Source organism: Engystomops pustulosus, chromosome 5, assembly GCF_040894005.1.
Source record: "Engystomops pustulosus chromosome 5, aEngPut4.maternal, whole genome shotgun sequence".
NCBI classification, from domain to species: Eukaryota; Metazoa; Chordata; class Amphibia; order Anura; family Leptodactylidae; genus Engystomops; species Engystomops pustulosus.
In genome coordinates, this window is record NC_092415.1 from 91,479,283 (window position 1) to 91,491,292 (window position 12,010).

At 40.5% G+C, this 12,010-nt stretch overlaps 1 protein-coding gene across 2 annotated transcripts in view; it reads right to left on the reverse strand.

Moving 5' to 3' along the window:
- Positions 1 to 10,836, reverse strand: part of LOC140133074 (serpin B6-like) — a 31,497-nt gene extending 20,661 nt beyond the window's left edge. For both annotated transcript variants that reach the window (XM_072152673.1, XM_072152674.1), the window contains exons 1-2: positions 10,678 to 10,836; positions 2,524 to 2,701 (exon numbers count right to left, since the gene is read on the reverse strand). In XM_072152673.1, the coding sequence (XP_072008774.1) occupies positions 2,524 to 2,691 (168 nt within the window). In that variant the 5' untranslated portion in view covers positions 2,692 to 2,701; positions 10,678 to 10,836. The remainder of the gene's footprint in view (positions 1 to 2,523; positions 2,702 to 10,677) is intronic.
- Between the last annotated feature and the right edge of the window lie 1,174 nt (positions 10,837 to 12,010).

Consider the following 12,010-nt stretch of genomic DNA (forward strand, 5'->3'; position numbering starts at 1 on the left):
GGCTTTTTTCCATAAAAAAAAATAAGTGGCCAAGAAAGAAGCATAGTCATGTAAATACATCCTAACTGAAATCAAGTGTAATTCATCTGTAACCAATCTATTTCTTTAATGCTAACAATTCCAGTGTGTATGAGCCATGTTCTTGATATTTCCTGCAGCTATACGTGTGGTTCTATTGAAAGTATCTTGAAGAGGACCTGTCAATATTATTTGGGACACTGAACCACCCACTTGTCCTTATGGACTGGTGGTTTAATGTCCCAAATAACCCTATTTGCCGCTATTAAAATAAATTTTTTTTAACATACTTTAGTCTGGTGCTACTGAATCCCGGCTTCACTGCACACGCACCTCAGTCACAGTGCTTGCATAATAAAGTTGGGGTGTAGGGAGCTCAAGAGATGGGTCTGATGTGTCTCATCAGATCTATCTCTAGGCAAGTATAAAGGTTTTTTTTTTTTTTTTATAGCGCCACTTTTGATAGAGGCTTGGTAATGGCCGATTTGTGACAGTAAACCACCAGTCCACAAGGACTATCATATGGCAGATGGTCTAACAACCAGCACTCCCAACTACCTTAGGGTAGATTTACACTTCTGTTGTCGGTTTTTATACCACATCATTGCTGGGGACAGGTCACTGTTAATGACAGCAATCTAAGGAGTGTATGCAGTTTCTGCTTTTCTTCACTAAACAGCAGCACAGAGACTACTGTATATACTCGAGTATAAGCCAAGTTTTTCAGCACTAAATTTGTGCTTAAAAACCCTAACTTGGCTTATACTCAAGTATTTATAAAAAAAAATAAAAAATATGAACACTGCACTCACCCTTAGGTCCACTTCTTGCTTATGATGCTCTGGTGCCTCTACTGGTCCTCTTCAGATCCTCTTGCGATGCCCGCGGCTCACAAACAATGAAGTCGACAAGCAGGCTGATGCGATAATGTGTGCCAGCCCGAGCATGAAGACCCGAAGAGGAGCTGAAGCACCCAAAGCAAGAAGAGGACCTAGGGTGGGCGTCGGAAAGGTAAGTACAGTGTTTGTTCTTTATATACCGCAGGGGGGCTGGCAGGCTATATACCGCAGGGGGGCTGGCAGGCTATATACCGCAGGGGGGCTGGCAGGCTATATACCGCAGGGGGGCTGGCAGGCTATATACCGCAGGGGGGCTGGCAGGCTATATACCGCAGGGGGGCTGGCAGGCTATATACTGCACTCTGTGCAACTTTTTCATATTATGCAAATGAGAAAGTGGAGCCAGGCAGAGACAGCTACGCTCCTTCGTCCTGTTCATTTCTTTGTGTGCAGTAAAGAAAAGCATTGCATTAGTCGTTATTTTACTTCATGTAAGGCAGCAGCTACACATGTACCAGACCTTCCTTACCCCCTACAGAGGAGTTGCATTCTATACATCTTGCAATCTTCCATCAGCACACACTGGTGAATCTCCCATTCTGAATCACAAGCTGCAGGGGAAAGGCAGCCAGTGACCTCCTGTGCACAGAACTGAACTGGGCCTTACTGCTGCTGGAAGAGCAATAAAACTTAGATGAAGGAGGAGGGTGTAGTGCTAAAGGGGTTTTCCCACAAAGAAAGTTAGGGTGCGACTGAGGTACATCGGGCCATCGGTTCTTGTGATCTGTAGGGGTCCCATCACTGAGACCCCCACCAATCAGCAATTTAGGCCCTATTCACGGGATATTTCCTAAATTTATTTGTGGGAAAACCCCTTTAAAGGGTAACAGAATGGAAAAGATCATGATAATTTTTCTTGGAGCTCACTGGCTGATGTTTGTGGTCAGGATCCCAATATATATATATAAAAGGTGAGAATAAACACAATACTAGAGTGCTTAAACCCTTACCCGGTCACTGAGGGACCTTAGACTAGGCCGACGGGTTTCTCAGTTGGCCTAACCTAAGTACAGCACGGGCCCCCCGTGCAGAGAAGAGCAGTGCCCCGGCTGTCTTATGGGGTTAAAGAAGACCTGGCAGGACAATTTGGGACCCTAAATCAACTACAGGTCCTTATGATCTAGGGTCCCAAATCAACCTTTTATAAGTTTTTAAATGAAAATAAAAAAAAAATAAAGAAACTTAAATACTTATCTAGATGTGAGTCTGATGATGCACATTGGACACACATCAGGAGATTCTGCACCGACACCTCATCTCGTGATGAGCGAGGTAAAGTCAGAACACTATCCCGGCTTCACTGCGCATGCGCTTTACCTAGGGCACATGTGCAGTAAAGCCGAGGTGTAATGCTTTGCTTGCATTTTAAACCAGATTGCTTAAAAACCAAGGAGATTTGGGACACTAACCAACCAGTCCATAAGGGCCTGTGACTGGATTATTGTTCCAAATTGCCCTGACAGGTTACCTTTAAGGTACCTTACTCAGTAGACTCTTATTCTCATTGAACAGATCACATTTTCTATAGGCAACATTTGGCAATTCCACGAAAGAAGTCAGAAATTAATGTTTGTAACAGCCATTGTTGGTTAATTTCAGTGCCCACCTTTGACATCTGAGAGGCAGTATTTCCTTTAGCTCCAAGATAAATCATTGCTAGAGCAGAGGAGATGCTTAATGGGGAGAAAAACACGTTGGATTTGTTGTTGCCTTCTGTAAGCTTGTTAAATAAATGAATAGCAAATGTCCCATTAGCTGAGTTGAGAGAATCCATTGTTCAAAACCTGCAAAATTAAGAGAAAACTAATGGTCATTTATATACTTCAAACCACAGCTCACCCTTATGCAGAAAGAGAATACTATGATGTCTAGTCATAGGGAAGTGTATAGTAATAGAATATATGTTTATCAATACAATACAGCTCGCAGGTACATGCGGAACCAACAGGTTTCTTAACCCAGGTGGTTCCTCGCATGCCATCCCTGAGTGTTTCACATTTTTACCGGAGTGGGAAAAGTATAGTTGTGAGCGAAATGGGTTTCAGCAATGTCACGGTTGTCTGAGGAAATGTTCACTTTTTTTCTTAGGTATGCACATAGCTCAACAAGTTCTAATAAAAACAGAAGACACACCAATCTGGCATCTTCTCAGAATATCGATGAATATAAATGCGAACAGCAATGTAGAAACAATGGAGATACATAATGTAGTTTCAATACAACCATAAGCAGTTATATGCATAAATGCATTTTATGCCTGTGAAAACTGGCTTTTAGTAATGAAAATGATAAATATAGATTTCATTTTTTGAGCCATCAGCAAATATAATCTCCATTGCTTTGTAGGTTAAATCCCTTTACTTTTAACTAAGTATCCCTTACACACAAGCCAAACTGGTTTAGGTATTGGAAAGTACCCCTTACATAGGGATTGCAACTCATTACTACCACAATCCTCCCCTCTCCCGACCCAAACTATGATGCTGCTAGACCTGCAGTCAGGATGGAATTTGCAGCCAAAATATGAACTACAAAACTAGACCACATGATATATGTCTTAATAAACCGAAGGAAAAGTAACAGTATTTTGATAGAAAAGTGGTGTTAAGAGTTTGGGTACTGGGGGTTTATTAGGCTGATGATCTTTATAATTTTCTCTTCTCAAATTAAAATGAAATTAAAAAGGGAACTTCACCCCAGATATTTTGGTCAAGTATTATGCATTAGCCCTGATGGCTGGCTTGCTTAACTATTGCTAGTGTGGCATGAAGCCAAGGATCCAAAACATTGAGAAAGTCTGGATTAAGCACTTCAACAGAGACCCAGGTCTATTATCACATTTATGTGAATTGTTCATGATAGGAGGAACATGGTATAAAAATGTCTGTGCCTAACCAGCAGATATTACAGTCACAACATTTGGATGGTACGAGTATAAAAACAATATGGCAGTGTTAAGAGATTTATACACTGGGTTTACTATCTGCAGTAGGTAAATTATTGCTGTGGATTATATGGGGGATTTAACTCTGTCCCGCAGGTTCTGACCTCTTAGTATATCTGAGTGTGCCCATGGAGTAATTCTACGCTGGCATTTACCTATAACAGTGACTGGCATTGGCAAAGACTATAGCTTGTGTGCCAGGAATTGTGTCTTTATGATGACTTGTACAGCGGTAGAAGTTTTCCTATGCTAGGGAAACTGGAATGGATTTGCACTTGAAGGGGTATTCCCATTTCAGTAAATACATGTTATTGTTTGTTTAATGAAAAGTTATGCAATTTTCCAATATACTTTCTGTACCAATTCCTCCCAGTTTTCTATATCCCTGCTTTCTGTCATTCTATAAAAAATCTTCTATGTTTACTGCCAGTGGACAGAAATCTGACCATGGTTACACAGGTGCATTCCTCATTAGTATCAGAGAGTAATCAGAGCCGTGAACCTGTGTGACCATGCTCAGATTTCTATCCACAGGAAGTAAACAATGAAGCTTCCTATAGAAGGACAGCAAGCAGAGATCTAGAAAACAGTGATGAATTGATACAGAATGTTTATTGGAAAATTGTATAACTTTTTATCATAAAAACAATAACATTCATTTGCCAAACCAGGAACACCACTTTAAATTTGCGAGTTTGCAAGTCACACTTCATAAATATGGTCTAGAATATCTGAAGTCACATGATAAACCTAGAGAAAATTAAAAGTATTATGGATTGGCAAAAAATACGAAAAAAAAAAATTGGCAAAAATCATCAGATGCGGCAATTGTGCAACATTTTGAAGACAAAAATGGGACGCAGCTGAAATCTAAAGGGGTAGTAACACGAAGACAAGATTCTTGAATACCGTATACTCAGGATAACAAAATAACACATTCTCTAATTCACTGTTATTAACTATAATACAACATTTCACAGATATAATTCCCAACTGTCTCTATCAGCCTTGGTTTATACAATTTTGGTTGTCCCTGGATACGACTGTAAATCTTTTGACTATGGTTAAATTCTTCTCATAAATCGCTTTTTCTGTCTGCACACTGCAGTGTTTTCTGCCTTCTACCCCTCCCACTGCATTACAAAACCAACTCAGACACAGGCACTTCCTGCTAGGAAGCAGCAGTGTGCAGCGACTTACTCTACAAGCTGCAGACAGATAAAGTTTTTATCCGAGAGAGAGGCATATAGCAGAGTTGACTCGGTGTGCGTTATAGGTGAGTTAGCAGAGCCGAGAGGGTCATTGTGTCTTATATCCATCTCATGGATCTCTGATCTCTCTTTATGTATCAGATACTAGTACAATGTTCAGAAGCTAAATAAAAGTGTAGATAAAGATGTAGCCTAATAACCTAAGCACATTGTCAGCACACAGCACTTAAGAGATCATAATGGGGCAGATTTATCAAGCTGTCTGAAAGTCAGAATATTTCTAGTTGCCCAAGGCAACCAATCACAGCTTCCCTGTGCACTGGTACATTGAAAGCTGAGCTGTGATTGGTTGCCATGGGCAACTAGAAATATTCAGACAGCTTGGTAAATCTGCCCCAATGTGTCTGCTTAGAGAGTCCCCACCCACTCTCTGGAATTTTACACTGAGCAGCCTAGTGATATGATAGTATAAAATAGCATTTATCTCACAACTTTTGAGGAGTATTTTGAGAAATGAGGTGTGTGAAATTTTTAGTAATACAAATAAATAAATTCTAAGATTTCAGAAAATGTAGAAGCTTTATGCATGGAGGGGGAGTGGGAGGGTTAACCATGGCAGTAGATCTCCATCAACCATAAACTGTGGAGATAAGATTAAAATTACAAGTCACATAATGACCAGAAACAATAATCTTTTCCATGTACTAATAGAAAAAGAAATACTGAGCACAGTCACTGTGAAGAGACTGGAAATATAATGATCCAGGACAACACTTTATCATCCACTTCAACTAAATTACATGTCATTCATTGCTGCAGAAATCAACCTTTTATCTTCCCCAGTAACAACAAAGTTTATTTCTGTTGGTTTTTGATACATGTGTTAGGGCTGCGGAATTACCCACAGCCATTCTGCTAGGTGGGAAGGAAGCCTTAATTCTGAGAGCCAAAGACCTGCTTCCCTCATTACTGATTGGCAACCATTGTATAGTTGGCAAGTGATCACTTCCTAATTATTAAAGTTAATTACACAATGACTTATTATATTTACAGTATGTAGCATAATTTCAACTTCCCTGGCAATCCAGATTTTTAATATTAATTCAAAAAACTGAATGCTGAAATTTAGAAAACATCTGGGACCTGGGCAGTTCTATAGTAATAAATGAGTCAATCCATGTTACTGCATCACAGGGGTGATGAAGGAAGAGCAAAGGGTAACTTTCAGTTACACTTCAAAGTTACCTTGATCTCCAGTGACAGGTCAACAGCGGGTATGACAGCCCCAAAGGCTTTCTTGCCATTATGAAAAGACAATGCTGATATTTATTTTGAGCACAAATAAAAATAGCAAAAAACAAAAACATGCAAGAAAAATCAGGGATTAGGATGCAACCTAAGACATTACCCATTTCACGACGGACGTCCATAAAAGTCACTGGGGCAAATTTATCAAGCTGTATGAAAGACAGAATATTTCTAGTTGCCCACAGCAACCAATCACAGCTCCCCTTTAAAATATTCATGAGCACTGGTAAAAGGAAAGCTGAGCTGTGATTGTTTACCATGGGCAACTAGAAATATTCTGACTTTCAGACACCTTGATAAATCTGCCCCAATGAACCACATTTACTAAAAACAGTGAAGAGTACGCCAGATTCAGGATTTCTGGCGCTCGTTCTTCATGAATCTGATGAATCTCACTGTACTTCCCGACGGAATGCACCAACTTTTTTTTTGGGTGCACCTTTATCATAGGGCGCGCGCCACATTTCAGAATAGTGCGGCCGCGACACAAAATGGTTGCTTGCAACACAAATGTGGTGCAGGCACTTCTTAAATACCTGTGCAAGCAGTTTGCACTGTAAAGAATACACAAAGTCAGACAGGAAACTGGCGCAAGCACCTTAGTAAATGTGGGCCAATAGGTCTGCAAAAACAAAACTGACAGTACATCCAGGGCTGTGGAGTCAGTAAGCCAAACTTCCAACACCTCAATTTCCTTAAAGGGGTGTTCCCACAAAACAAGTTAGGCCCTATCCACAAGATAGGGCTAAACTTGCTGATCAGTGGGGGTGTTGGCAATCTATCAGCTCTGTAGAGATGAATAGAGCAAATCTCATGGAGCAACGAGGAGTCCGACTGAGGTACCTTAGACTTGAGGACTATGCCATAAAAAAAACAATGCCATAAGGACACGAAACAGCAGATATGGACACAATACTAACAAGACATGGACTGAAAACAGATCTGATCAGTATGAAAGAGTCGTAAAAGGGATACACATTAGGTTCAAGTTTAAAAACAAGTGTCCCATCTAAAATGCATATTATAAACATAAATCATGTACAGACGGTCCCCTACTTAAGAACACTCGACTTAGATACGACCCCTAGTTACAAACGGACCTCTGAATATTGGTAATTTATTGTACTTAGTCCTAGACTACAATAAACAGCTATAACAGATATCAAATGTGTCTGTAATGAAGCTTTAGTGTTAATATTGAAACTTATGACAACCCAACATTTTTAAAATCCAATTGTCAAAGAGACCAAAAAAGTTCTGTCTGGGGGTTAAATGATAAAATATACAGTTCCGACTTACATACAAATTCAACTTAAGAACAAACCTACAGACCCTATCTTGTATGTAACCCGGGGACTGCCTGTACTATACATAGACTACACTTTCTGTCTCATTTTGAAACAAAAGGGGAGTTACCATTAACACAAATATTCAAATCATACCAAAGAAACAAAAACCTGCCATAAAAAGCCTACACGTTGATGAACGTTTGTCTATTGAACTAGCAGTGACAGAGACAAAGGTTTGGTGGATAGTGGGAGAAGAGAAGGAGAGAAATAGCTAGACAGACAAAATACAGGCAATCCCCAGGTTACATACAAGATAGGGTCTGTAGGTTTGTTCTTAAATTGAATTTGTATGTAAGTCAGAAATGTATATTTTATCATTGTAGCCCCAGACAGAACTTTTTTGGTCTCTGTGACAATTGGATTTTAAAAATGTTGGGTTGTCATAAGAATCAATATTAACACTAAAGCTTCATTACAGACACCTGTGATAACTGTTACAGCTGATCATTGTAGCCTAGGACTAACGTACAATAAATTACCAATATTCAGAGGTCCGTTTGTAACTAGGGGTGGTATGTAAGTCGAGTGTTCTTAAGTAGGGGACCGCCTGTATAATAGTTTTCTATTCTCCACAGTTTGCTAAATGTCTGCTTACTGCACCACATTTGAAGAACAATGGTTGGAAATGGGTTAATTACATATCTTTTTTTTAATCACAGAATGGAGCTGGTGAAAGGACACTGCAGCCACACCCAGAGGAGATAACAATCACAGCACAGTAACAGAAGATGAGGCAGGACAGTCCTCTATGAGGTAAGCCGTTTCAATCAATCCGCAATTATAATAACCAGACTGAGTTGTCAGAAACCTCCAGCTTGACAAGCATCTGGGCCTGTCATAAATAATAACTCGGACACGGGCGTTATCCCTTGTAGTGAGTTTGTCCACTAAACTGCTCCACAGTGTATGATAAATGTGCCCCGCTGTACATTACGATTTGATTATGACAATCACATACACACTTTAAGGGAAAACAATTGATTTGCAGTAAATGTCAATTATTGCTGTAGATTATAGTGTGTAGCTCAACCTTTATCAAGACTTTATCAAAGTATCTGGTGCTGAATGATAAACCTGGTGTCGTTTAAGACGGTCTAGTTGCACTTTGCGCCAGCCATTAGTTGGCTCATTATATGCCAGATATTGGCACATTTTAGGCATACTTTTGTTGAACTTTCAACCACCTACCCTTTTACCCAGGATTGTTGTACTAGTTACAAAAGTGGCTGGGAACTCTCCAGAATACTTGATATATGTGGTGCAGAACTTTTTAGATAGTTTATTGTTGCAAATTAAACTAGAATTCTGTGAGAAGTTTGTTAAATCTGACACCAAGTGACCAAGCCCTGCCCCCATTAATAAGAAAAGAAATGAAACAGGACTGCTGACAGGTTACAGAATGCTGGTGGCTGCATAAAGTTAGCCTAATGGGGAATGGGGGTCCTGCGGTACAGCAGGTTACCTTTGCAGCAATGCATATTTCTATTGGAGAATATACCTGAATTAGAACGTGGACGCAATTTAAAGAGAACTTTCCGGCTCTGTAATGGACTGATGTACTACATAGTTACCAGTTTCTTGTGTGTATTTTTTTTATATAAAATTGAAAATATGCAAATTAAGGTCTTAGGGGTTGTTGCGGAGGCAAGAAAATGTGACCAAACCGTTTCGGTTTGATAAACCAGCTGCTACATGTCCCCTAAGGAAAGAAAGGGAACGCTTTTCTAGATCAGCTCAAAATATAATAATTTCCAGAAAGTTACTATTTATTTTTATATTGTTCTTCCTAAGAATGTCAGATGAAGTGCTGTAAGACAGTGGCATACTATATGATGTACATATATCTATACAGACCTGAAGTGCTATAAGACAGTGGCATACTATATGATGTACATATATCTATACAGACCTGAAGTGCTATAAGACAGTGGCATACTATATGATGTACATATATCTATACAGACCTGAAGTGCAGTAAGTGGCATACTATATAATGTACATATATCTATACACAGACCTGAAGTGCAGTAAGACAGTGGCATACTATATAATGTACATATATCTATACAGACCTAAAGTGCAGTAAGACAGTGGCATACTATATAATGTACATATATCTATACAGACCTAAAGTGCAGTAAGACAGTGGCATACTATATAATGTACATATATCTATACAGACCTAAAGTGCAGTAAGACAGTGGCATACTATATAATGTACATATATCTATACAGACCTAAAGTGTAGTAAGTGGCATACTATATAATGTACATATATCTATACAGACCTAAAGTGCAGTAAGACAGTGGCATACTATATGATGTACATATATCTATACAGACCTGAAGTGCTATAAGACAGTGGCATACTATATGATGTACATATATCTATACAGACCTGAAGTGCTATAAGACAGTGGCATACTATATGATGTACATATATCTATACAGACCTAAAGTGCTGTAAGACAGTGGCATACTATATGATGTACATATATCTATACAGACCTGAAGTGCAGTAAGTGGCATACTATATAATGTACATATATCTATACACAGACCTGAAGTGCAGTAAGACAGTGGCATACTATATAATGTACATATATCTATACAGACCTAAAGTGCAGTAAGTGGCATACTATATAATGTACATATATCTATACCCAGACCTGAAGTGCTATAAGACAGTGGCATACTATATAATGTACATATATCTATGTATATACACAGACCCGAGTGCTGTAATTAGCATAATATATACTGTACATATATCTATACATAGACCTGAAGTTCTGTAAGACAGTGGCATACTATATACTGCACATATATCTATACATATACCCAGACCTGAAGTGTTGTAATACATGGGAAGGCTAGATATCATATTGCGTGTATGTATATAACGTGCTAGACTATATATAATGTATAACGCAGTGCTTACTACTCACCTGCGGTATCGCTGGGAGTGGATGGGTGTGACAACCGCCTGCAGTACTGTCCCGTGTAGCAGTGAGTACAGCGCCACAGGCTGCTCCCTAGTAATACGCAGACAGCAGGAAGTCACATGCACACCCTTGGCTGACTGCTGTAGCTACAGAGCTGGAGGGCCTGTGCTGACGTCATCATGATTGTGGGAGGAGTCAGGCTCTGGTTGCTGGAAGCGCTTTGTGAACAGACTATGACCCGTTGTCAGACCTGTATGTGTAGTGCAGCTAGTGTGTGTATCAGGGTGTATGTTATAGCAAGTGTCCTTTGGGTTTTATAAGGCCTATGTGTGTGTGGTGTACAGTATGGGAAAATGTGCAAACAAGTTTTTTTAAGTTGGCATAAGGAAACCCCCTCTTTTAGCTATTTACCCAATCTTACACATAATACTATTTGTACTTCTACCCCCACCCCTCCTCACATGGTGTGGTCCCTGTTCTCTATCTTCCTCTACTTGTAGCCGCCTCCTGTCCTCTAGTCTCTTTGTGTGGCCCCCTGTCCTCCTGTAGCCTTCTCCTGTCCTCCAGCCTCCTTATTGTGGCCTCCTGTAGCCCCCTGTCCTCCAGCCTCCTCCTGTAGCCACTTGTCCTCCAGCCTCCTCCTGTAGGCACTTGTCCTCCAGCCTCCTCCTGTTGCCACCTGTCCTCCGGCCTCCTCCTATAGCATCTAGTCCTCAAGCCTCCTCCTGTCCCCCAGTCTCCTCCAGCAGCCCCCTGTCCTCTTTCTTCCTCCTGTCCCACAGCCTCCTTCTGTCATCTAGCCTCCTGTCCTTTTGCCTCCTCCAGTAGCCTCTAGTCCTCCAACCTCCTCCTGTCCTCCAGCTTTGCATGTCTCCAGCAGGTGGTGGGAGAAATATGAAGGGAGAGGCTGATTCAAAATGTTTCTCATTGGGGCAACCCATGAGGTGTATGTATGAATCCCTGGATGATGGTGCAACACCCTCGCCAATGCAAGGCAGAGCTGTGTTTGCAAATATGTCCCACCATGTAGCTTGCAACCTGTGTAGGGTCTGATTAGCCTCACAGCATGTCACTACATAACACAGATGAACTCTGCAGTGGTAGATCCTGCCTGGTAAGGCAGGAGTTAATTGCTTTATGTGATGTCATATGTGTCAGCCAATCACAGGTGTTATACTTTGTCTCTGTGAGCTGAGCTGTGAGCTGAGATGTAATTGGAGGAGTAGCCACCACCTGACCAGGGGAGTAACAAGATCCCTGGAAACTTCAGTGCAGTGTGAGGAGAGAGTTCACTCTCTCAGATTAGAGACTCAGAGGAGTCAGTGCAGCTAGCACA